The sequence below is a fragment of the Megascapheus bottae genome, chromosome 3 (genome assembly GCF_031878675.1).
Source record: "Megascapheus bottae isolate mThoBot1 chromosome 3, mThoBot2.hap1, whole genome shotgun sequence".
NCBI classification, from domain to species: domain Eukaryota; kingdom Metazoa; phylum Chordata; class Mammalia; order Rodentia; family Geomyidae; genus Megascapheus; species Megascapheus bottae.
The window spans coordinates 59,063,844-59,090,681 of NC_143511.1; the positions used below are offsets into that span (position 1 = coordinate 59,063,844).

Sequence of the window (26,838 nt, forward strand, 5' to 3'; positions counted from 1 at the left end):
GAAATTTACATATATTTTTATGCAGAATCACAATATGTAGATATTACTACAATATGCATATGTTTACTGTTGTTTCACATAAAATATTTAGAGTATTTTCTATTGCTAATAAATATACTTCTATAGCATTGTTGGATTAATTACATAATATTTTGATACATCTTCCTTATTTTTCAAGTACATCTATTGTTAGGCATTTAGATATCTCCTCTTTTTTACTATAAGTTGTGAATTCATGCTTCTAACTCTTTGGGCATGTTCCCACTTAAATACTTAATATAAATTTGCACACATACAAATCTGAATCAAAGAACAGAAATAGCCATTAAGGAAACTTTGGTAAATTTTTCCAAATTGCTCTATGAAAGGGTCATGCTCATTTATGGGTGCCTGCTTCCACAGTTTTACCAACACTAGATGCCAGCTTAGTTTGGTGTTTTTGCTTTAAAACTTGATAACTTGCCATTTTTTGGAGGGGGGGTGGATGCACTATTTTATATATCTTTAATTGTTAGTGAGAATGAACTTCAAAAAAGAATAAGTCAGGGATGGGAGTGTGACCTAGTGGTAGAGTGCTTGCCTAGCATGCATGAAGACCAGGGTTTTATTCCTTGGTATCACATATATATAGAAAAGGCCAGAAATGGTATGTGGCTCAAGTGCTAGCCTTGAGAAAGGCTAGTGCCAAGGACAGTGCTCAGGCCCTGAGCTCAAGCCTAGGACGGGCAAAAAAAAAAAGAATATGTCTTGGCCAGTTTGACCAGCTACTTAACTGTCTGTCAGAGAAGGCAAAAGGTCTAGTCCTTGAGTTTAGGCTTAAAGTAACCAAGTACAAGAGAAATTTCTTTGAAGAGTAACCTTAAGCTAGCAAATTAGAAGATCAAGAACAAATTAGAGCAGAGTAGTCTAAAGAAAGGCCTGGCATCCTTTCTGGCTGTCTAAACCACTTTTGCATGAAAGTCTATCTTTGGCATCTAACTGATCTGGACTTTTCTTTCTAAGCTTAAGGGAAGGGAGTAAGGAGGAGCCACTTTGGGTCCCACTACTGTGGCCAGAATCCCACAACAATATTCAGCTAAGCCCTGACCCTCAGGACTGTGATTTTTTTTTTTCAGTCCTGGGGCTTGGACTCATGGCCTGAGTACTGTCCTTGGTCTTTCCTCAAGGCTAGAGCTCTACCAATTGATCCACAGAACCACTTCTGCCTTTTTCTGTGTTTGTGGTACTGAGGAATCAAACCTGGATCTATGTGCATGCTAAGCAAGCACTCTACCTCTAGGTCACAATCTCGACCCCCAGGACTGTGATTTTCAAGACAATGAGAACTCTGGTCTGGGCAGTTTCTTTGGACTCTTCCATGGAGGAATCTGTTATACATTTTGTATTCTGTGTACAATAAGCAGAGCTTGGCTCCTGGGAAGTTTTGTGAATAAAAGAGTTTCCTGCTGCATTCCTTGCTTGTCTCAACAGATCAGACACTTCAGACCCTCATTTGAGGTGATTGGTTTTGTTTTGTTTTGCCTTGTTAAAATGTATTATCTTTAAATATTGTACAAAGGGATTTCAATTCAACATGTCAGTTTACAAGTACAATGCATCAATATCACCCTCATGTGAGGTTTTTGTCCCAGGATGAAGATACAGGAACTGAAGTGGGAGAAGGGGCAGATGACTGGAACCAGTCCAAAGCCACAGTTAGACCCCCAGACCAGCTGGAGTTGACTGAAGCAGTGAGTGAACAAACCTCCTGTCCTTGCCTTTGCCACCTCTTCAGCTTCAGAGTTATTGTCTTCCATAATATGGGTTAGAAGCCTGAATGTGAGATGCCTGCTAGCCCAGAATCTTGTAGAGAGTGGGAGAGATCGAGTGCCTGACCCTCTTGGTATTCTCTCCCTCAGGAGTTGAAGGAAGAGTTCACCCGAATCCTAACAGCCAACAACCCACATGCACCCCAGAATATTGTCAGGTACAGCTTCAAAGTAAGTTATCCCTTCTTGGGCAAGGTCTCTGTATCTCCTTGGAGAATGACTCGTTGTATTACAAACACCTCACATATTAGAGGAGCCACACCTCCAGTTCTGTGATCCTCAGATCTCAGCCTCCTAAGTAGCTAAGATTACAGGCATGAGCTGCCAGTGACTAGCAGATTGTCCCTGTTTCTTCTTTTATTTTGAGACCTGTTTATTTGTTCCATGTTCATTAATGTCAGATCCTATATTGTATTTGTTCTTTTTCTTTTCCTACTGGGGTTTGAACTAGACCTTGGGTTCATTAGGCAGGCACTTTGCCACTTGAATTTGTATTTTTGCTTTTATTATTTTTCAAACAAACAGGAGTCTCAATTTTTATCCCTATCCTAGCCTGCGCTTTAATCTTCCTATTTATGCTTCCCACATTGCTGATATGAGAGGCACAAACCCCAAGCCAAGCTTATTGATTGAGATGGAGTTTTTCAAGCTTTTTGCATAAACTAGCTTTGAGTCAGACTTCTCCTGATTGCCTTTCAGAAGCTGGGATTATAGGTATGAGCCACCTTTCTTATTTAAGTAGATCTTTTACTTAGACTATCATATATGATCATTATGTTGTTTTAATGTGGGATTTGTATATCCAGCTAGAATCTCTATCCACTAAGAATAGTGGAGGTAGAGTCGTGAAGGTGTATTTGAGGCTAATAGCTGCTCTGCCCGGGGTCTGTAGTAAGGCAGATGAATTGGGATCCTTGGCGTGGACATAGGAGACAAAGCATCTGAACCAGTGATCAGTAAATGTGGAGCTGCTTCAAGTTGGAAGTAGAAGGTATTTAGTATGAGATCTTTTTAAAATGCTAGATTGCTTCATTAAACTGAAATTTGGTGAAAGCTTCAAGTTAGTGGAAGAGTTGGTGAATTGTATTTCCTTTAACAGAAATGGATTGTCTAGTCTTAGGAAATAAAAGAGACTACATTCTGACAGCAGACCCTTGGGGGATCCCTGCTCTTACGCAGCCCCCTCTCTTCTTAGGAAGGCACATATAAGCCTATTGGCTTTGTGAACCAACTGGCAGTTCACTTCAGCCAGGTGGGCAACTTGATTCCCAAAGACTCGGATGAGGGACGTCGGCAGGACTACCGCAATGAATTAGTGGCAGGTAAGACTGCAGAGCAGCCTGAGGCTGCAATCTTGAATCTAGTCCCCTTTGTCTGGGCGATCTGAAGAGATGGTTCCTATGCCAAAGCATGTAGAAGCCTTCACTTACATAGTGTCTGATAGCAGGTTTTCCTGGACAGGCCCAAGAGTTAACCTCTAACTCTCAGGCTAAAAGGCCAAGGACATACAGGATCTGAAAGGCAGGCACCACAAAAGCCATGCCTGATGAGGAATGGAGGAACAAGCCTGGACTTTGAGCTTATTGGCAATTTTCAACCAAGGTTCCCAGGAGTCCGTCAAGCTGGTGGTTTCAGAAACAGAAGCTGCTGAAGAAGAGGAAGAACCCAAGGAACCAGGAACTGAAACTGGCAGTCAAACAGATATGCCTGCAACTGAAGTGTGTATTATGTTTCTCTCTGACCCACTCCTTGCAGGGCAAACTGTAGATAGAGGATTGAGGGGTTGTTCAGGACGGAAGGAGGGGGGCAAAGATGAGATGGTAGAGGCTGCAGATTCCAATGTGTCTGCAGCATCATCTCTCCTGCCCCCAATCCATCCCACTTCAGGAATGCCCATTTATGCTTGATTCTCCTGAATTCCCACTGCCTTCCTCTCATAGCTTGTCCTCTGGACCTTTATTTCTTTTCAGACAGCTGAAAAAGTCATTGAAGAAGAATTTATGGCTCCTGTGCAGCCCAAGGAACGAAAACTCACTAACCAGTTTAACTTCAGTGAGAGAGCATCACAGACCTTAAACAACCCTCTTCGGGTACAGTCTCCTTTATTTTGACACCGTTTTGCATAGCAGGGTAGAAACAAGCCTGATCCCATCCTAGCAGTCTTCAACTTGGCAAGACTGACTGAGAAAACCACAATTTACATCTCTAAAGGGAGCTGGGGCGTGTATTCAAGTCCCTTTAAGCCATCTGGGCAAGGGGAATGTTAAGGAGAGTGAAACTTTGCAAACTCCAGAGAGACTAAAATTAAGGTTTGAAGAAGGAGTAGAAAACTGCCCTTGAGAGGAACAGACCATGTCACATTATGCTAAGAGCGCAGGGGGCCTAGGAATCAGTTGAACTGAAGTTGATGGTCTGTATGGTAGACCAACTGGAAAAAGCTAGAAAGTTCTCTGATTAGTAAGTATGGAAGATCCTGAGAACTAAGCTGAGGGAGCCTTATAGGGCTTTAGGTATGAGATTCACAAACAAGGGCAGTGTTTGACAGAAATGAACTGCAATGGAGGGCAAAGATTTACATTTTATATGGTCCCTATGCTGACATCAGGTGATCTGGATGATATATTATGTGGGGAGGGTATCTTCCCCTAGTGGAGCCAAAGACTCCACTATTAGAAAGCAGCCTTTTCTGGATATAGGATAATAATCCCAGAGCTATAGGAAGCTGGTGACATCTTGGCTTTGTGTAGGTCTGTTCACCCACCACTTGAAATTTATCTTGGTTAAGACAGAATAAGGCTTCATTGTCTTGCTCTCTTAGCTTCAGCTTCTTCTGAAAAAGGCCAGAATGGGAAGTATATGGGTTTTGTTTGTTTGTTTTAACAGTATTTTTTGTGTCTTTTCTTTTTTGGTACTGGGGATGGAACCCAGGAGGTTGCACTTACTAAGCAAGTGCTTTGCCACTGAGCTATATCCCAGCCCAGCATGTGGGTTTTGAATGCATGATTCAATCCCTTTATTTTCCCAATTCTGTGTCTTACCCCTTCCTCAACCAGCTCCTAAAAATGTACTGTTGGAGTAAGTGAGAAGGAATTGAGGGCTTTCTGAGAGTGACCTGTATCATTGTCCTCTAGGATCGAGAATGCCAGATGGAGCCTCCTCCCAGGGCAAACTTTTCAGCCACAGCCAATCAGGTAAGACCCTGAAACCCATCATTATCCCTACTCCCATTCATCCTTGTCACATTCAGCAGCAAAGCAGACTAGTCTAGTGAAGGACTCCTCTGTCTGTCTGTCCTTCTCATCCATGTACCTATGTTGTACACATATGTCCCCACATAACAAGCTCACAGAGCAAGGCCATCCCAGCTGCATGGCTTCTGGAGCTTTCTTATAGACCAGGTGATCACCATTATTCTCATGGACTCTTTGGAGCCCATGGCACCCGATAGCTGACTTGGAAGTATTAGTAGTCTGACACTGCCCTTCCAAAGGCCTTTGGCACTTGTAGACCCTCCTACTGCCCCCTCAGGTACTCTAGATGACCATGCTGATTTGGGCAGGATCTGGAGCTAGGAGACCCAAACTGAGATTGTAACTATGCTGTTCCAGCTGTAAGATTTTGAGCAATGCATGCTTCAGTTTCTTTCTCTGTTAAGAGAGTATGAAAGCAGTCTCACGGGGTTCTTGGAGAGTTCTGAATATTGTTAACATGTGCTGAAGTTCTTTGCAGAATGAAACCTGTGTGTGTTTTTAAATGTAAGGTGTGCCTATCTGGCCTCCAGGTGGCAGTGACTGCCCAGTCTGGGGAGCCCTCAGTGTGGTCTGTTGCATTTTTGCCAGCACCAGATCCAGATCCTTTTGCTTTCTCTGCAGCTGTTGAAGGACTTCCCTTTCTTCAGGTCCACTTAGCAGGGGTTCTCTTATCTTTTATTTCTTTCTAATACTCAGCTATGATCAGTGCTATAGATAGCTTGCCTGAGCTAGTATGTTTTTTTATGGAGGAGACATGTTTACAATTTCCTAATTCAGAGCCTTATATGTCACCAACAAAAATGTTAGCCAACTGAGTTTGCTAGTTTGTTTTGACCAGTGGACACTGCATGCTAAGACAGTGAGATGTTGGCATCCAGGGTTGGTAGCCCAGATCAGAAGTGGCCTCGAGAGTGTCTTCATTCTTGTTCCATAGCTGAGGGCTAACAGGAAAGACAGGCACTGAATATATAATTATGCTGGGAAGAACAGAAGATGCTCTGTTGACTTGTGACATGTCAGCATGGCCAACTATTCAAGTCTGATTGCTGAAGAGAGGCTGACAGGGTGAAGGTTGTGCTCTGTGATAACCCTGTCATCTTGTCCTTGTCTAGTGGGAAATCTATGATTCCTACATGGATGAGCTTGAAAAGCTGGAAAAGACCAAAGAGAAAGAAAAGACAAAGACTCCAGTGGCTAAAAAACCAGGGAAGATGACCTCGAGGAAGCTAACATCCATGGAGTCCCAGGTTTGGTGGGGTACCCATATCTCTGTCACAGACTGTCCAAATCAGGAATTAGCCTCTGGGTAGACAGAAGTCTGACTGTCTGGGAAGGGCTTTGCGAATGCTTAAGAAGACAGCTAATGTTGAGCTGTGAATAGTTCTTTCTTTGGGGTGTGATATGAGGAGAAATAAAATTGCCTGTGGCATTTTCTACCCCCTCCTCAATTTTATATTGGCCTAAAATCTAGCAGGGTTCAGGATTGTTGGCAAGAGAGGCCATGGGCTTTTTTGAAGAAGGAATATGCCTAGGATAGGGGTAGCATATGAGGACAAGATAGCACTTCCAAAGGATTGGGAGGGTAAGACACTTTTCTGCTTTAAATCCTTGGGTTTAATTTTGCCTGATACTTAAGGTGAGTCTTCAGGGCCAAAATCTAGGTCATAGATGACCATAGGTACTGTCATGGCAGGTCAGTGAACATAGCCATTCTGAGTTAGATTTACCATGGGAAGCCCTGTAAGAGTCATCTTAAAGGTGAAGGGTGGAGGCTTACAGAGAGGCCTCGCCAGCATATGTTTGTGGATCCACATAGGACAACAGTGATGCAATTATGGGGAGTCACTGAAGGAAGGGTCACCATAGGGAGATGCGGAAGGTCCACTTTTGTCCCTTCAGCAGTGAGAAATCTGGGTTGGAGGTGAGGTCCCGTGTGGGGGTGAGGATGGGAAGGACCTGCAATGAAAGAGGGCGGGAGCAAGCTGGGGGCTGGCTTCAGCACCACAGACAGCTCCCACGGAGCCACTCTCAGGAAGTACAAGCTGGAGCTTCTACTTCAGAATAAACCAGGAAGTTCTGCTTCCTTTGAACTGTGCTCACTTCCTCTCAATTCCGTTCTCTAACCTGAGGGGATGTTTGAAGGTCTCTTGTTACAGCTTCATAGAAATTGTCCCGATGTATCTGTTAGCATAGTGATCATGACCATGCTAGGTATTGGAACTCTGAGGTAAAAATAGAGCCCCTTCCCTAAGGCTTGCTCTGTGCAGATTCTTGGCTTTCTTGTACCATTCCTCAGAGGTTAGAGACTTCAAAGAAGGCTCTGGCCTGTGTCAGGGTACTTGTGAAGATGCATCGGATTTTGACTATGGACTGTGCTGGTGCCCATGATTGCAGAAATCCCAAATATAATTGTTAAGATTTAGGCACCAATAGAACACTATGGCTGAGACTAAAAACTGAGCTGGGAGTCTAAGCCCTGACAGAATTTGGTGTATAACAAACACCTCACAGAGGACAGACCCCATTCCCTCTGTCACACTGGGATCTTATAGCTTCACTGATATATAAGACTGTGAAGCAAGAAATTTCCAGCCCTTTGGATGAAGATGCTACAGTGGAGGCAAGACATTGGTGAATAACATTCACCAGGAAGTACATTGATGTGCAGTCTTTACTCAGATGGATTGACCTCTAACTGGAAGTCCCAGTTATTAAAGTAGGATGTCTATGAAATACAGTGGGAAAGATGAATGACTTCCTCTTTGTCCAGGCCCAGTGTATGAACAGAATAGAACAAAGATCTAGGTCTGTTTAGGTTTGTTAAGAAAGAATCAACTTAGGTATTGCTCAAGGAGTAGGGTTTCTACCTAGGCCCAAGATCCTGATTCCAAACCCATACTGCCAAAAGGAAATGAAGGAAAGAGAGAAAAGAGAGCAAAAAAACAACTCAGGTATCTGAGGGAAGAAAAGAGACTAAGTTTATGATACTCTATAGGAAGTTGTCCAGTGTAGTACCACAGCCTCTACCGTCTCCTTAATGACTTTGATAAATGCACAGTACTAAATGTAAGTTTTTCTGGTCTGAAGTTTTAGGCAGGAGTGGGAGGAAGGCCACAAGTTTAGTAAGAGCCAATAAAAAGATGTGACTACTCAAGTACCATGGCATCTAGAACAGGGAGGGGAAAGCCCACGTACTCTATCCTTGGCACACATCAGTAGCCCTGAGTTTCCTAGGATCAGGAGAGGGTAATCAGATTGAGGAGGGATTAGATCTCTGAGCAGAAAAAGAGAATGGGTGCTAAAGACCACAGACCTGTGCTTACATCATTGCTTTGACCCTTTATTAACTTTTTGTTGTTGTTGTTGTTCAGTTGTGGGGCCTAACCTCATAGGCTGAGGTGCTGTCCCTGAGCTCTTTTGCTTAAGGCTAGTGCTCTACCATTTTGAGCCACAGCTCCACTTCCAGTTTTTGAGTAGTTAATTAGAGATAGGATTCTCATGGGGACTTTTCTGCCCCAGCTGGCTTCAAACCATGATCCTCAGATCTCATCCTCCTGAGTAGCTAGGATTACAGGCATGAGCCACTGATGCCGGGGAATTAAATGGTGTTTTCTGAAACTTCAGTTTCCCCACTCACTAAGCCATTCAGATGATACTTGCTTTACAAGATGGGTAGGAGAACCTATGATGATGTATGTACAACTTCTAACATAGTACTTGCCTCTTACTAATTGTGATGCTGTGGAGCTTGGTGGAGGATACTTGAAGGAATGAGGCACTTTCTGTTATAACAGAAGGGCTGTCATCAGGCATACAGTTCCTCATGACTAGTACACAGTATTGGGACCATGGGTAGAAGACCCAGGAAAGCAGACTTCAGCTAATCGGCCATCTGATCAGAGAGAACTCCACCTTACATGTGGAGAGTTAAGCGTGCTGGGAAACTGCCAAGGGGGGGACGGGGAATGGTGCTTTGGGATAAGGAGTAGGAGAGGACCAGATAAATTCTGAGGACTATTATTACAAACACCCAATGTCTTCCTTTTTTGTTTCTTCTGTGGTGCTGAGAACCTCACTCATGCTAGGCAAGCACTCTACTACTTGAGTCAGGCATCCAGCCTTTGTATTTTATTTCTGAGTTAAGGTCTCATTAACTTTGCTGTGATTGTATGTGCTACCACACTTCTTTGTCCATTTCCTCACACTTGGAGCCAGATTGCTGTGTGGCAAAAGGCCCTCATAGGACCATTGCCCAACATGCAGCTTCCCTAGCCTTCATCTCAGGACTGCTGCCTTTCCTCTTGACACCACTTCAACCATTACCACCAGAAACTGGATTAAATCCCCACATATGGAACATTATATTCAATCCTCCCAATTATCTGACAAAATGGCAGATGCTGCCATTCATTTTCACTTTGTCAGAAAAATAAATTGCTCAAGACTACTCCCTAGGCCAGCCACAGTGGCTCACGCCTGTAATCCTGGCTACTCAGGAGGCTGAGATCTGAGGATCAAGTTTCAAAGCCATACCCTGAGACTCTTATCTCCAATTAACCTCTAGAAAATGGGAAGTGGCACTGTGGCTCAAGGGGTAGGGTGGTAGCCTTGCGCTGAAGAGCTCAGGGACAATGCCCAGGCCCAGAGTTCAAGTCCCAGGACTGATTAAAAAAAAAAAAGATTACTCACTGGCTTCTAAACAATGGGATAGGAGAGGAATACAGGTTTTTCAGCCAGTTGTGGTGATGCCTACTTAAAATCCTAGTGTTTAGAAGGAGGATTTTGTATTTGAGACCAGTCTAGGATGTATAATATAACATGACCCAGCGTGAATGAATAAATAAATTACTAGACAGATCTATGAACCCACTTATTTTTGTTGTTGCTGGTAGTGGTGGTTGCAGGGCTTCAACCCAGGGCCTGGACTCAATCCCTGAGCTCTTTTTTCTCAAGTGATCTACCACTTTTTTTTTTCTTCTGTCATGTGACTTGCACTCTGGGCCTGGGTATTGTCCTGAGCTCTTCAGCTTAAGGCTACCACCTACCCCTTGAGTCACAGGGTCACTTCTGGTTTTCTGATGGTTAATTGGAGATAAGAGTTTCATGGTCTTTAGTACCTGGGCTGGCTTTGAACCTTGATCCTAGTAGCTAGGAATATAGGCATGAGCCACTGTGCCTGGCTGCTCTACCACTTTGAGCTACCACTCCACTTCTGATTTTCTGGTGGTTAATTACAGATGAGGCTCATGGACTTTCTTCTTGGGTTGGCTTTGAACTGTGATCCTCAGATCTCAGCCTCTTAAATGGGCTAGGATTATAGGCGTGAGCCACTAGTGCCGGGCTTAGAATTCACTTTCTTAACCACAGCCTGATGTTACCACTCCCAACTGCTCGCCTGGCTATCTGGATGACTGGGGTCCCACTTAGCCTCCCCTGAACTCTTGCCTCCTTTATTAGGCTCCCAACTGGCTCACTTTGTAGAATTTCACACAATGATACTCTTGCTTTTAGTTCAGAAAGAGTTATTTTCTTTGATGTAAAACATTTTGCTTCCTCTGGCAGTGGGCAGGTCTCTTGGATTAAGAATCTCAGTTCTGCTCTGCAGATGCTGCTTACAAGCATATCTCTCCCCATCTTTGGGCCTCTGTGACTTCCTCAACCTCTGACTAAAGGAAGGATTGGAACAGAAGATCTCTGAGATCTTTAAGGGGAATCTGTCACTTTCTGAGCTGATGAAATCTCTCTACACTCCACCAGAAAGGCCTCCAACTGATTCTTATCTGCTCTCTCAAGAGCAAAGGACTAACATAACTTAGATGTTTTGCCTTGTGCTTAGAGATGCCCTTTCCAAAGTAAGTATTGAATAAAAGAACATGAAGCCAGCTTTATGCCCGGTGCTTGAAATCCCAGAATTAGACCCCCTTTTTCCACCTGTGAGGGAAGGGCTCCTAAATACAGTGGTAGAGTAAACTAGAGCCGCACAGAGATACTTTATAGAGCTATCTGGGCAGGCATTATGGCACGGAGGCATGACATCAGACAGCAGGAAGGCATAGCTAAATCAGTTATATGTCTGGGTTCTGGCTTGGGGCATCTGACCTGGCTTATGAGAATATGTGGCTTCTGTAACCCTGCAGAGTGATGATATCACCAAAGTAACCCAAGCTGCTAAAATTGTGGAGCGGATGGTCAACCAGAATACATACGATGATGTTGCACAAGGTAAGACTGATGCCCCTAGATGAGGAAAAAGAATCCCTTCCTCTTCCAGATGTCAGTGAAGAGACATGACTGCTGCAAGTTAACTGTGAACAATGTCAATGTCTTAAGGAACAATAAGTGTAACGATGAGATCTGACAGTAGTGTAGCAAACAAACACCTGCCCATAGTGATCTAGTGCCTTCTTCCCAATAACCCTGGGAAGCAGCAGGAGCTAGGATAATTGATGACTTTGCTTTCAAGACAATGAGGGCCAAGGCCACCTGGCTAGGTAGTAGCAGAGAGGACTTGAACCTAGGTCTTCAGCTCCTTCGTTCTGTATTGTCTACTCCACCCTGATTTCTTAGGGATACTATGATGGTAGAATGTAAGGATAGACAGAAACTGCTCTTGGGATCTCTCAAGAAGAGAAGAGGGCAAATAAGGGATGAGTAGGAGCTGAAAAGGAAGGTTTCCAGAAGGGCGGGGCTAGATGCTAGGGATAATCAGCATCTGAGTGGGAGGAGAGCAGAAGGGAGGATGTGACTTGGCAGTGAGAAAGAGTATGAATAGACCCCTGGGACAAGGGACAGCAGCCTAATTGACCCTAACAGGAGCTGTTGGAAAGTGATGGGGGCTCAAGCTTAAGAGGCAGTTGGAGTCAAGGCAGATGGAGCCAGTTTATTAAGGGCCTTCAATACCACACAATTCAGAGAAACTGATATCTGGGAATATAGCCCAATGAGAGTGGGCCAGGATGAGGATGTGACTGGAGAATACAGGGACAGGGGTGAAGAGATGGTATGGAATGGGCTTCATCACATCCAACCAGCTTGCATCACAGGGAATAGAGGAAAAGGAGTCTTGTAATAGTGGAAAGCAAGCACCAGTGTTCACTGGAAATGACCTATGTGTTAGGCATTGTGCTATACGATTTATACATCTTTTCCCTGAGAGCTACATTATTATCTTTTAATCATTATTATTATTATTATTATTATTATTATTATTATTATTATTTTGCCAATCCTGGGGCATGAACTCAGGGCCTGAGCACTGTCCTTGGGCTTTCTTCAAGCCTAGAGCTCTACCACTTGAGCCACAGCACCACTTCCAGCTTTTTCTATGTATATGGTACCAAGGAACCGAACCTGGGTCTTCATGCATGCTAAGCAAGTACTCTATCACTAGGCTAAATTCCCGGCCCTCTCTTTTAAATCTCTGAGACAAGGTCTCACCTTGTCCTAGGCTGGCCTTGAACTCTTGGTTCTCCTGTTTAGCCTCCTAGGCACAGCAATTATACTCAAGTACTATTGTGCGCAAAAAATAGGCTGATATATGTTTGTTGTTTATGTTGTGGGTTTTTTCCTCTTTTAAAATTTTTTTCTTTGTGGGTCATAGAGCTTGAACTTGGCCTGAGTGCTGTCCCTGAGCTCTTCAGCTCAAGGCTACTACCCTACCCTTGAGCCAAGCCCCACTTCCCATTTTCTTGAGGTTAACTGGAGATAAGAGTCTCAGGTCCTTTTGTTCCCCAGCTGGCTTTGAATCCTGATCTTCAGATCTCAGCCTCCTGAGTAGCTAGGATTATAGGCATGAGCTACCACATTGGCTGTTTTTCCCCTTTTTTATGTTAGAGATTAAATCTCACTTGGTCAAGCACTCTACCACTAAGCTATCTCCTCAACCCATTATCTATATTTTATAGATAAATAAACTGCCTGAGATGTTGCCACTTGTTCAAAATTATAGCTAGTGGGGGACATGAGTGGTAAAACCAGAACTTGAACACAGGCCCCTTGGATCCATTGCCTAAAAGCTTTACCATTAGGTCACAGAACCACTGAACAGGGAGGGGACAGTTCCAATAAACACATTCAATAGATCTATCCTGGTGGTTAATTAGTGATGAAGCAAAGAAAAGGATTGATTCAGAAACACTTAAATCCTGGGAGCCTGGGAAATTCTGGTGTCTTTGACAGTGCCAGGGAAATGGAATCCTTCCCATGGCATGAACAGCACATTCCCAAGTGGCTTGTATTTCCTTGAGAGGTTGTGCATTTATTTGGAGCAGCTGCCTCCCCAGAGTTGGCAACTCCTTGCTTCTGGCTGGTCTCCTTTGCTGACAGCCTAGGGCTCGTCTTGGTGACTTGATGTTCATTGCACACCCAGGGGACATAGAAACTAAGGCTGCCAAGACCAGCAGCCTAAACAAGCCCCCTAGTTATCATTCAGGCTGGAAAACGACCTTGAGTGCTTTTCAAAGCTGTCAAAGTACACAGCAGCTGTGAATGAATTTGTCACTCACACAGCTTGGCTTCCTGAAACCCAGTCTGTACAAGTGGCCCACCAAAGTGCTGCAAACCTGATTAATATCCATGGAGAAATTGGCCTTGTGAACCACTTTCATTTATAAGACCACAGTCACATAAAAATGCATTGAACTTTGATTTCTTTGAATTGTATAGTATTTTCCCTTTGGGAAAGTGTAATCATGAAAAAGTGAAAATAGAATAGAGAAGTGTTACCAATTAATCTCCTCTTTCAAATGAAGTATTTTTTTTAAAGATACACAAGCTCAGCCATCTCTGATCTGATCAAGGCTGACACCTTTCTGAGCACTCTAATCCTTTTTTCAAAATGAGGTTTGAATGTAGTGCCACGGTGTCAAAGCGGGCAGGGCTGACATTGTGAGAATGGCTGGGGCAATGCCTGAGCATGTCCTTGGCCCTGCTGGATGAGAGGGTTTATTCTCTAATTGGTCCCATTGTTACTTTATTTCTTATATTTGTTGTGTGTGGCTATCCCTGTGCTAAGTGACCCCTATAACATGATTCCTGCTGTCTGGGAGCTGTGAAATGGGAAAGATAGGCACAAGGCCCATGCAATGGAAAGGAGAGGCAGGGATGGAATAGAGAAAGAGAAATTAACTCCAAACAAGGTAGGTGAGGTGGCATGGGCCTCTAGTCCTGGCTACTTGGGAGGCTGGAGTAGGAGGAACCATTAAACCCAATAGTTCAGGACCATCCTGGGCAACATAAGAGCTCATTTCAAAAACTAAAAACAGAAAAGGACAAAAGAATAAGAGCCAGGGGTTTATTCCTGCAATCCTAGCTACTCAAGAGGCTAAGATCTGGTGATCTGATGTGAGACATTTATCTCCCATTAGCCACCAAAAAGCCGTAAGTGGAAATAACGGCTCAATTGGTAGACTGCTAACCTTGAGCAAAAAGCTAAGGGACAGTGCCCTTGTCTTGCATTCAAGTTGTATTACTAGCACACATACACACACACACACACACACACATGCACACACACACACACACATACACAAAAGAAGAATAAAAGAAAATGAAGATGATACAGAGGAGGAAGAGCTTAATTTGGGTCAGAAGTGAGTTAGGAGTCTATCATGAGCAGGACATTTTAGTCATGGAAAGTCATAAAGCAACACTCTGATAACTGACACCATTCGATTTATGAACACAGACTATTTGGTACAGATCACCTGTGAACACATGGATCAAAATGATGTAGTGTCCCTGGACAAGAAGAAGCATTGAGAGGGTGCACTGGGAGGAGGGGGAGGAGGGTGATGTAGTGGAGAGGACTAGCTCTCACTCAGCTAGTTAATTTGAAACATGAACTGGACGACAGATTGCAGAGTTAGGAAGACCAGTTAGAGGATGTGTGAATAACCAAGTGATAGATTAGTGGAACCTGAAAGTAGGCAGTGGCTCTGGGTTTGGGAAGAAATGAATGGATTAAATAGATAGGAGGAAAATCTGAGCCATAGTAGAAAAACATCAGTCAAAGATTACCCAGATTGCTGGTAAGACAGGACAAAAGATGGAGCTTCTTCCTTGCTTGGAGAAAATGGGAAGACAGTTTTGAGGCCAGATGATGAGTTTGGGGGATCCAGGTAGCTTTATTATAGTAGGGGGTGGCAATGGATATGAAGTGGGGCCACATTTTAAGGATTTGGGAAGCAGAATGATGGCATTATTAATCAGTCTCTGGAAGCTGAGCCCTTGAGATCTGGTCACTCCAATCTGAACCTTCTGATGGGCAGAAGAAACTCCTGAGGCTTCTATCCGTGTACACAGAGCTGCTTTATTGTAGTTTGCCCAGTAACAATGATGGTAACAATTGGTAACAGACCAAGGGAACTCTCTGTGTACCAAGCATTTTTCTAAGCACTTGGCATGTATTAACTGAAAATACACTTTCACAACAGTCTTTTGAGATAGGTGCTCTTATTCTCACTCCCAAACACAAAAAGGTTTGTTGTATTGTCCAAGAAGAGACAGTAAGCATTTGACCTTGGTTTGCTGCAAAATGGCAGTCTGGGATCTGACTCTTCTTATTTATGTTTAAGATTTTAAGTACTATGAGGATGCTGCTGACGAATACCGAGACCAGGAGGGTACGCTACTGCCACTGTGGAAGTTCCAGAATGACAAAGCCAAGCGCTTGGCCGTCACCGCCCTCTCCTGGTGAGTACTGGCATTGCAGCAACCCTGAGCCATCCCTGAATAACTGTGGCATGTACTGAGTGCCAAGGTCTGAGCTACCCTTTTCATTGTACTTAACCACGTTGGTTGTGACATGTGGCAATATGAGAAGATCAGAATGGGAATTCTTTTTTTTGCCAGTCTTGGGCTTGGGCTCAGGGCCTGAGCACTGTCCTTGGACTTTCTCAAGGCTAGAGCTCTACCACTTGAGCCTCAGCACCACTTCCAGCTTTTTTCTATGTATGTGGTACCGAGGAATCGAACCCAGGTATTCGTGCATGCTAGGCAAGCACTCTACCACTAGGCCAAACTCCTGGCCCCAGAATGGAGATTCTTATTAGACTGAAGGTTCACCCAGGGTTTCCCAGGGGGTAAGGATCTATTCTGGACTGTGTAGTTAGGCATCAGTGGCTCTGGGAAAGATCATAACTATATGGGGTAGGTCTACTTTCTGTGCCAATGGGTTCACATTTCTTTTGCAGGAATCCAAAGTACAATGATCTGTTTGCAGTGGGACATGGCTCCTGTAAGTGATCTAGTATTCATTCATTTGTTCATGTAAAGAACAGACACCAGGTTCCTACTCTGCAGAGCTCCTTGCCATGTGTGAGAAATACAAAGATGACTAGGACACAATCACAATGTACAGTTGTGTGAGCACTTAGTGCTGGGTTTAGGAATACATCAAGCGGAATATGCCCAGTGGGCTTCAGAGAAAGAGAGAGAGATTACCCTAGCAGAGAAGCCAAGAAAATAAAGCTGTTCAGGGGGCTGGAGCCAGGCCTTAAAGAGCTTGTTAAACCATTTCAACAAGTTCTTTAGGGAAAACCATTGAAGAAACTCAAAGAGGACAGGGAGGCCTATGCAGAATTGTATCCTTGAGATTGGAGGCCAGGAAACATGAAAGAGAAGTGGAAGGGCACAGGAGAATGAGGAGGCCCTCTCCTTCCTTCCTCCCTCCTGACCTGGCTCTGAAGCAGAGTGGGGGGTGATGGTGAGTAGAGGAGAGTTTTTGAAGTTCAACCATCTACCCTGGAGCCCTGAAAGACTCCCTGTCAAGAATCCAGACAAGACAGGGAGGTATCCCACTGTGGTAACTGTGACTGGGCAATGTGCTTTTCCTTAATGTTACTTGGCTCAAGCAAAAGCCCTTACTGCTGTACTGGCCTGGACATTCCTCCTTCCTAACGGGAGAGGGCCCTACGTTCAGGCTCCCCACATTCAGGCGCACTTCTCTAATGCTAACAGCTTGTTCTCTGGCTGGGAAGATCAGCTTCTGCAAACAGAAAAACCTCTCCATTCTCCAAGCTGCTGCTGGCTGGCAGACATACAAGCTCCTGGTCGCTGCCCCTTAGATCATCTGTCCGCCCATTTTTTGACCAGGATGGGGGAGGAGGTGTTTGCAGGGGTTGTAGGGAGGAGTTGGTGTTTGTCATTCCTCTCAGGGAGGAGACCTTGGAGCTGCTCCCAGTCTTGTGGTCTGGGCTGCCTTTGAGGATGCCCTAAATGCCTGCTTTGTGTCCCTACTCCTGACGGTGGGCTGCTGCCAAACGGGAAGCGCCCTCCCCCTCTGGCAAGGAACTAGAACATTCTTCCCCCTCTGCTGCAGCTACTGGGCCTGGAACTGGGCCTGGGGCTTGGGCGGGCTCTCCCAGGAGTGGGTGTGGAGCCCCCTATGAGACTGCTCCAGGCCCAGGCTGTCTGCCCAGGACTGAGGTGTGTGGGGGTGGGGGTGAGGATGGGGTGAGTGTTCCCTAGAAGGTGGGAGGAGAAAATGTTAGTTCTAGCCTCCTCTTCCTCCACTCAGGCTTAGAAGTAGTGTCAGCTGGTTGGGGTCATGTGGATACTGTCCATGGAGGATAAACTTGGTCAGGAACTATAGAGAAGGGTAACTCACCTCCCGCAAATACATGTCTCAAGACCTAGTAGCCTCCTTTGGTTAGGTCTCTGCCCTCCCCGGGTCTTTTGAGCCATGTGCCTGAGTGGTCCCTACAGGCAGCCACAGACTTCCCCCTGGAGGACTAGTTCTCAGTAATGTGCTTCTGAGACTTAGTCTCCTCATGGGTGACACACAACCTGCCAGGCCTCCATTGCAATGCCATTGTGAGACACAGAGAGAAAAGAAGATAATGTGTCCTGCCAACCGTAGGAACCACTTATTCGTGAAAGTGGGTCATTGTTGATTTGTCTGTTGTTCTTCCCTTGGCTTTCCTGCAACACCTTTGGGAGACTGGAGCAGAGTAGAGAAGCTGGGGAATCGCTCTTAGGAGGTAGGTGTCAGTGGCTGTCATCTTTGCGTGGCTGGCACCTGCACAGGAGTTGCTGGCTAGCTTTCAGAGGAGCTTGATGTTCATTTATTCCAGAGCCTTGCATTTCTCAGTGCAAAGGCCTGAACAGCCCCTGTGGACTTAGAAAGGCTCTGAAGGGCTCCTGAGGTCACACCTGGAAGGTCCACACTCCTGGGTGTTCAGGTGCCTCCATAGAAGAGACAGTGCATAGCTGAGGCAGGCAGAGGGCACCCTCGCTGCTGAATGGGGTCACCGTATGGAGCAGCTAGCTCACCGACATCTATCACAGTCTTTGCAAGTTCACAAATATCGTTCTCCCATAAAAGAATTTTTGCCTTGTGCAGACAAACACTGCATTTATTGCCGGGTTTGACCCTCGTAAGCTCAGTCTAGACCTCATAAACCTCCTTTTGCCTGGAATTCCCAGATGTTTATTCTGTGACCCAGCTACATAAAATTTTGATAATGGGATTAGCCATGGACTATAGGGCAGGCCGGGCCAAGCTCCCATCCCGGGATGGGAGAGGTTGCCTGGAGCAACCTCAGGTAGAGAAAAAGGGAGTCCAGCTCACTTCCTGCATCATCACAGAAGCATCCCCACCTACCTCCCTTCCAGAGTGGCTGGCTACTCATACATTAGGCTATTTAAAGGCAGAGATAGAGCTGGGTGTCACTGGCTCGTGCTTGTAACCCTAGCTACTCAGGAGGCTGAGATCTGAGGATTGAAGTTCTAAGCCAACCACAGGCAGGAAAGTCCATGAGATGGTTATCACCAATTAACCACCAAAAAGCTAGAAGTGGAGCTTGACTCAAGTGGTAGAGTATTCTCTTGAAAAGGCAGAGACCGGGATGCTCTCTAGAGCCAGTCTCCTTGTAGAGAAAGAGGCTATAAGCAGGTGAAAGCTGGTGGAGGATTGGTGGAAGACAAAGGTGACTCGTCTAGAAAGAGATAGCTGGGATGCAGTTATATCAGCCTACTATACCCAAGGGGTCCTTTCCAGCTCATTAGCCAGTTCATAGCAGGTAAATGGGTATTCTTCATGGTCTGCCAGGCCCAGGGATGGTGGAACACATCATAGAAACTCTGGAATTCCTGCGATAGCATAGGAGAGATGGGACAGGTCAAATATGGAAAGGACGTGCTCCAGAGGGACTGATGCAGACCCGAACCCGCAGCACTAAACCTGTTCTGTCCCGCCATATGTGCTTGCCCGGGCCAGAGATGTACTCGTGAGGATTTAAATCTTTCCTGATCACTTATTTGTCAGCTTCACTAATTAAGCAGTGTTAATTTCATTTACTGAAAATGGAATTTCATCCACCTCATTTCTTCCTGTTCATCCTCCACACACAAAATCCATCACTCCTCGGCTGCAGGCTGCGTAAAATTTACAGGACTAATTATGTTGTCAGGTCTCTTTGTAAATACAGTCCATAAAGGCCATGAAGCTTGCTGGGTTGTAGTGCAAGGGCATTCCCGTTGTTAGTTTAATTACTGGCTAGTTATTTAGGTTCCCAAATGTTTGCTTCATTTTCCTAAATCAAATTAAATGTCCCCCTTGATGTATTCTGTCTGTGAGGCCTTGTTCGTGCTTTCTACACTGCTTAAATAAGACTTCTAATCCAACAAGAGGGCCTGGAAAAGCCGGGGAGCCTGCAGCCCATCTTGGCTGCAGAGCCTCTGGGCCACGTTGGAGGTTTGGAACCCTCTACTGATCCCTGACCCTTTTCAGACCAGCCTTGGGCTGCTCCCCTGCCTTGGAGACTGTGAAAATCCCTACACAGAGGGTGTCTCTGTTCCAAAGTGTCAGCTGGGGTTTGGGAAACAGGGGCATTCATTATTGTCATAAAAAATGCTGAATATTATTGCATTCATCCCCCTGATTTCTAGAGGAATGGCTTCTGAACGATCCCAGAAGAGCTGCCATCTTCTGACTCGTGAAACTCGAGTGTGGGTCAGGCTTCCCTAAATGACTCTGATACTCATTTCTTGTTTCTACCTGTAGCAAATGACCACAAACATAATGGTTTAAAGAAGAAATTTCTTCTCTTACAGTTCTGGGGGTCAGAAGTTCAAAGTGGGCTTCACTGAGCTAAAATCAGGTCTGGAGTCTGCAGGGAGCACCTGTTTCCTTTTCTTTTCCAGCTTCTCGAGACTGCCTGCATTCCACGGCTAGTGGCCCTCTTCCAGCCAGCAATAGCATCATTCTGACATCTGCTTCTGTCGTCACATCTCATCCTTTGACTCTTCTGCCTCCCTCTTTCCCTTATAAGAACCCTTGTGATTACATTAAATCCACCCAGATAATCCAGGATAATCTCCCCGTCTCAAGATCTTCAACTTAATCACATCTGCAAAGTCTCTTTTGCCATGCGAAGTGACATATTTATAGGTCTGGGGATTAGGATGTGGACATTTGGGGGGGAGGACATTATTCTGCCTACTGCACATCGCCTCCAAGTACCTCTTGTATGACTAAATAAGGGAGTCATCAAACAGCTGCTGCCTTGGAGCCAGTCCGGGGCTGGTATCGTTTAGGATGCCACTGTACAAGAGAACCTACTGGCTGAGGCTGGCATGGTATCCTCGTCTTTGCAGTTTGGCATCTACTCTCTACTCATCACTGACCTGGCTTTAGCCTCATGCCCCAACATGCCCTCTGCTTGCCTCACTCTACTGAGTCCTGAATAAAAGCCCAGGGTTCTCCTGACAGCCAGAATGTTCTAGAGTGGGCCTCTGTGATCTACAACTGTTATCTACTAGGCAGAAGGATTAGCAGGAGGCAGCTCTTTTACCCCAAAGAGCAAGCCAGACATGTTCCCTCTGTCTTTCACGGTAGACCAAGGAAAGACCTGTTTGCAGTTCCTGATGATCTGGTGATTACTAGACTCTCTAGCTTTTCTCTAATTGCTTAGGAAGTTTGTGGTATTCAAACAAAATATCTCAGGGACCAAGAGCCAAGGCTCAACAAGAATTGAATCTGGTAGGACTCTACATTGAGAACTGAGATACTATGGATGGCTTGAATGAGGATAGCCCATGTTACTGCTGGTACTTCTGGTGACTGGTTGGTGATGTTCTACTGGGAATGTTGGATGGCTGAGCAATGATATGATTAGACTGCAGGTGCCCTGATTGGTGATCTCATATTAAGGATGCTGGAGATTGGACAGTGATGTCACTGAATGATGATATCATATGAGGACCATTAGTAGTTTTGTAGTGATATCATTTGAGGGCTTTTAGAAGATAAGATAATCATACGTTGGGACAGTTAGTGCTTCAGTCTATGATGTCACATTGAAAAATAGAATAGTGATATCTCTCAAAGAGGGCACTAGAGTCTGGGATGAGAAGTCCATAGTACATGTAAGATACACTCAAAGTGCTGGTAGAGTGGGTCAAGTGGTAGAGCATCTGCCTAGGAAGTAGGAGGCTCTGAGTTCAAACTCACCCTCTCCCCCCAAAAAGAATCAAGTTGAGAGGAAATATCAGTTACTTTCCTGCTATGGTATGGCAAAAAAAAATCCCTGAATTACAATTCCTGAAACATGTAATCTAGGGACTGGCCTCCTGTGTCAAGAACCACTAAAGTAAGGTTGAGAGAGTGGAACTTGCATGTGGCCTGGGAATCAATGTGACTGTTCTGTGTCCCTCTCCCATGAAATCCCTGCTGTATTCTCTCTCCTTTTCCCCCTTTGATTGTGGGGTTTGAACCCAGGGCCTGGGTCCTGTCGTTGAGCTCTTTTGCTCAAAGCTAGTGCTCTACCACTTTGAGCCACAGCTCTAATTCTGATTTTCTGGTAGTTAATTGTAGATAAGAGTCTCACAGCCATTCTTACCCAAGCTGGATCCTCAGATCTCAGCCTCCTAAGTAGCTAGGATTATAGATATAAGCCACCAGCGCCAGCTATCCCTGCTTTATTTTTACTCCTTTGATCATGCCTGATTGCCCTGTCCTTTATAGGTCCTATTGTCTAGAACCTGAAGGGACTGGATGAGATTTGCCACTGAACACTGCCCCATTAGGTCTGGCTCCTTTCTTCTTTGTCCTCCAGCTAAAGACCAAATGTCCTAAGCAAGCTAATTTCAGCCATGAAAGGGGATATGGGTCATGGTATATACCATATGTCATGTATCATGTAGCTGAGCACATCATTACTTTCCTCTAGGCCTATTTCCCCAACTATGAAATTAGGGTGCCATTAGTTCTATGAAGGGGCCAGATATTCTCCAGTGTTATTAGGCCAGCCTATACCATCCAGCCTTCTTTTCCTGGCTTCACTGGTCACAGATACACGTAAGCATGCATATAGTAAGCATGCACATAGGGGAAAATGGTGTACTAAGTGCCTCTCTAGAGAAATTAGGTCATCACTGCTGCCCCTCAAGGGTCCTGGCCCTGGTACACAGTAAGAACAGCTGTGAGGGTTGTACTCAACTTTGCCCCTTGGTACAATAAAGATGGCATCTGAATCCTTATCTTGGGCCTTCACTCATTAATACACTTCTCTGGCTCCCTATTTGTTCCTCCTCTGTTAGTTTTGACAAGCATAAAGGACAGGACAGAATCGTGAGTACCAGAGGCTCACCTCTGGCCCACTGGAGAGTCTAGCAGTAGAATGTCTTTGACCTTGCAGGGGGCAGCTCAGATCAGATGCTCAGGATTTCTTAATAAACAAAAGGAGCTAAAGTGGGGGTCACATTGCCTAGTTTAAGTGCTTTGGGTTCTGGACAAGAAAGATAATATCCTCAGTCAGTAGCAGATCTCTTTCTTAGAGAATCTAATCCCTCTTGGGGCCCACACTGGCCCTACAGGGTGAGGTCCTCCCAGCTCCATTCCACCTTTATCAACGCTAGTCCTTAGTTGGCTTTTGAGGTGGAGCCAGGATCAGAGTGTTCTAGCTTTGGTTTCAGAGGATCTGCAGGCCACCTCTTTGCTCAGAGACTCATTTCATTGGGAGCAGTATTGCTTTTCTGAACTCCAGAATGCCCTCTCCATGACTCTAGCCTGGCCCTGGAAATACCCTAGCTACAGCCCTGCCTTGCATGTGTGGCCTCCTTTGTAAGTAATCTAAGGAGGGGCTCCCCAGCAGAGACTCAGAGCTGGGGAGGATTGCCACAGTAGGGGAAGGCAGACTTCTTCAGAGACAGGTGCACTGATGGGCATGCCAGCTTGCCTGCCTTTCAAAAGTCAGCCTGGCTCCTAGCAAATCACTGTGCTCCCCATCAGAGCACAGATTAGGATAGCTGGGACATGGCAGTAGCTTAAGGTCATGACCTGAGGACCAGGACATGGGGGCAGATCATCCCTGAGCTCAACTCAAACACTTACTCTCTTTGAATAAGGGATAGGCTTAGAAATAAGACCGAAGCCAGGAGGCATGGCTCAAGTGGTAGATCACCAGACTAGCACTCATGAGACCATGAGTTCAAACTCCAGTACTGCTAAAAAAATTACAATGCTAAAAAATGATTCAACAAAATTAGCAAAGTGGAGGTTGCCTTCCTGTCCTTCCCCCCCACCCCGCACCCTACCACCACCTCAGGACTGGCTACCTGGCTATGAGGTACCTGTTTCCAGATAAAGAAGTAGGGCCATGGAACAGCAGTAAGTGGAAAGGTCAAAGGGCTGCTTTGTCATAGGCTACCCAAAATGAGTAGTTGAAATAGCTTCTGCCTCCCTAGCTCTAGTGAGGGAAGTGGCAAGGAGGTCTCCACCAGTGACACAGAACTGGTCTTGAGGCTGGGTTTATATGCTGTTCTATGCCTGCATATCAGAATCAGTATCTGGTATACAGAAAATTGGAGAAAGTAGGGGAAGGCTGGGAAGAGGACCTCTGCTGAGTGCTCCATTGTTGATCGCCAATCTCTGTGGCCAGGCTGAGTGCGTGTGCGAAAGTCTGGCTGGCTGGGGACTTGTGACTCTCTGTGGAGAGTGCCCAGAGCCAGAGCACAGGCTGTAACAAGAACTGTGAAGCCCTGGATCTTAGATGAGGAATTAGGGGGTTGCGGACATTGTCCAGGCATATATGGGACAGAAGCCTACCCCTGGGCTGGACATCTGAATCCCTTCTGATGGCACAAAGAGAGAATTCCCAAGTCCATGTACTTTTTCACTTAACAACTCTTTGATCCTGGATCCCTACCCCTCCTATAGTCTGGTCATCTTTATTGGTTCTTGGATCCTTCCATGAGCCCTGAGGAGGGCTCATAATTTTATTCCCAGTCAGAGAAGATGAGCACCAGAGGAATCCATGCACTCCAACAGCAGAGCAGCGCAAGGTTTTCCCATCTGGTGGGACAGTGGCTAGGGGACTTCCCTAGCAGAGCCTCTAACTGCAGCTGTCCATCTTCCCTGGACAGATGACTTCATGAAGCAAAGCCGGGGCATGCTGCTACTGTACAGCATGAAGAACCCCAGTTTTCCTGAATACATCTTCAGCAGTGAGAGCGGCATCATGTGTCTTGACATGCACGTGGACCACCCCTACCTGGTGGTAGTGGGCCACTATGATGGCAATGTAGCCATTTACAACCTCAAGAAGCCCCACTCTCAGCCCTGCTTCCGAAGCTCAGCAAAATCTGGCAAGCACACGGACCCTGTGTGGCAGGTCAGCCTCGGACCAGGACTTGGATGGGAGTAGCACCTGGGCATAGGGGCCACTGGAAGAGGAGCCATGGGAGAGAAAGGGCTATAGGCAAGGGGCTGCAGATGGAAAACACCACACTAAGAAACTTGATGTGAGAACAGACAGAGAGCTAGGGAATGGCCCTGAACTCCCAGCAACAGGTCTCCTTTTGTCTGTGAACCCTCTCCTAGGTGGGGTAACCAGTAACACAGAGGCCTCAGCGGAGAGCCTGCAGGCCCTGATAGACTCTGGCTGAGAATGTGAGGGAGTTCAGATCCTCATGGGGCTCTCCTCTGAAGCCTGGGCTAGGTTTTGAGAAGCTTGTAGACAAGTGGCTATCTTCTGTTGCTTACCCTCTGGGTAGGGCTAGAGAGTCTAGTATGTGCAGTCTGTCCTTGATCCTCTTGTAGCACCCCTCTTCTCCAAACATACTGCAGGGATAGGTGGTGCCCCTGACAATACTAGGACCAGCCTAGGACTATTGCCAGGACATTGAGGCTGGATTTCACCTTGATTCTGTCTCTGATCTTACTCTACCGGGAGTATAATTCATAGTCTCATTCTCCAAGTTCCAGTTTTGGCCCTAGCTTTGCAAGCTCTTCTCACTGTGTCCCCTAGGTTCACACCTATGAAGTTTGCACCTAGCCCCATGAGCATGCGTGGGAGAGCCCAAGTTTGGATTTCTGTCTCAAGTTACCCAAAGTCTCTGGACTTATCCTGCAGCACTGGGGCTCTGTTCTCATCTTTTGCTGCCCTCTGGTCCTGACAGCCTTCAGGCTCTGTACTCTATCTCTGCTAGCCCTGTGCTCCCAGGGATATATAGATACTGGCTCCAAGCTTGGTATCTGAGCTTCTGGACAAGCCTGAGCAGAGGCAGACACAGGAGACATGGATCTCTCACAGTCTCATCCTTTATGCAGAGCCTGATAGTGAAAGGTAGGCAGCCCTACAGTTACACACTTTCTCCTTACTTTCCACAAGGATGAGATGAGGTTGCAGCCTCAGAAATTCTGTCGATACAGAAGTCTACCTCCTAATCTGTTACTTCCAGTCAGGTGGAAAGCTTCAGGCATGAGGAAGATGTCTAGAGAGACTTCAAAGTCCAGGGAGAAGAGAAAGGAATTGATCACATGGAAACAATGCCAGTCTTTCTCCTACTTCTAATTCACATAGCCCAGGACCAAACACTGATTATTTCTCAAACCCAGGAAACTGGGAAGAGACCAGGCCATCCACCCCACATCCTCCCCACTCCTACTCTAGTGCTCTCTAGATAAAATAGCAGATTGGGTGGCTAAAAAAAAAAAAAAGGCATAGGAAAACATATTATCCCTTTCACTGCATAAGTTCACTGCCTTTGCACAGTGGAAAAGTCAGGATTCTTGACTGGAATCACAGCAGATGACCCATGAGGGACCTGTGACTCATTCATCTACTCACTTTGTGTTCCCTTCTTTTCCTCTCATTCCCCTCTCTCCCTTCCCCATGCATTCATCTTTATTCATTTATTCACTCACTCATTCAGAAAATTCTCCCTGTATTCTCCTCTGGCTGCTGAAGGATGCTCAAGGGCATAGTCTCTGGGGTTCTAGTGGGAAGATAACCACAGCCACAAGCTGACCAGTGCAGGGCAGAATGCTAAGCGCTAAAGTATAAGTGCAAGAGTATGATGTGTACCCACACTGTCCTGAGTGAGGATTAGGGCCAGGGAGGGCAAAGCAAGTCTTTCTAGAGAAAACAACTGCTGAGCTGAATTGTGAGGATAAGTGTTAGTGAGCTGAAGGCAAACACAAAGGGGGTCACGTGTGCAGACAGAGCTTCAAGCACAATGGCCGGTTGGAAACAATATATCATCATTCAGAGCACATGACAACAAGCAGAGGGGAACAAGACTGAGGAAAGGGCTGGAATTGTCCTGAGTGTGCTTAGTTCTAAGTGAAGAAAACATGGGTATTGGAAGGCAGTGATTTCAAATGAAATATTAAACAGAGAAGCACAATATATTAAAGGAAAAAAAAGACCCACCTGGTGTTGGTAGGTTATGCCTGTAATCCTAGCTACTCAGGAGGCCGAGATCTGAGGATCACAGTTTGAATCCAACCCCGGGGCAAGGAAGGCTGTAAGACTCCCATCTCCAATTAACCACTA

The 26,838-nt window shown here is 45.7% G+C and overlaps 1 protein-coding gene across 1 annotated transcript in view; it reads left to right on the forward strand.

The window, feature by feature from the left end:
• Dnai1 (dynein axonemal intermediate chain 1) overlaps nucleotides 1-26,838 on the forward strand; it is a 64,886-nt gene that overhangs the window by 26,249 nt on the left and 11,799 nt on the right. The window contains exons 3-13 of the mRNA XM_090330142.1: nucleotides 1,632-1,730; nucleotides 1,899-1,979; nucleotides 3,004-3,130; nucleotides 3,411-3,526; nucleotides 3,779-3,898; nucleotides 4,940-4,999; nucleotides 6,172-6,306; nucleotides 11,197-11,281; nucleotides 15,634-15,751; nucleotides 16,252-16,295; nucleotides 24,425-24,672. Of these exons, the coding sequence (XP_090186268.1) occupies nucleotides 1,632-1,730; nucleotides 1,899-1,979; nucleotides 3,004-3,130; nucleotides 3,411-3,526; nucleotides 3,779-3,898; nucleotides 4,940-4,999; nucleotides 6,172-6,306; nucleotides 11,197-11,281; nucleotides 15,634-15,751; nucleotides 16,252-16,295; nucleotides 24,425-24,672 (1,233 nt within the window). The remainder of the gene's footprint in view (nucleotides 1-1,631; nucleotides 1,731-1,898; nucleotides 1,980-3,003; nucleotides 3,131-3,410; nucleotides 3,527-3,778; nucleotides 3,899-4,939; nucleotides 5,000-6,171; nucleotides 6,307-11,196; nucleotides 11,282-15,633; nucleotides 15,752-16,251; nucleotides 16,296-24,424; nucleotides 24,673-26,838) is intronic.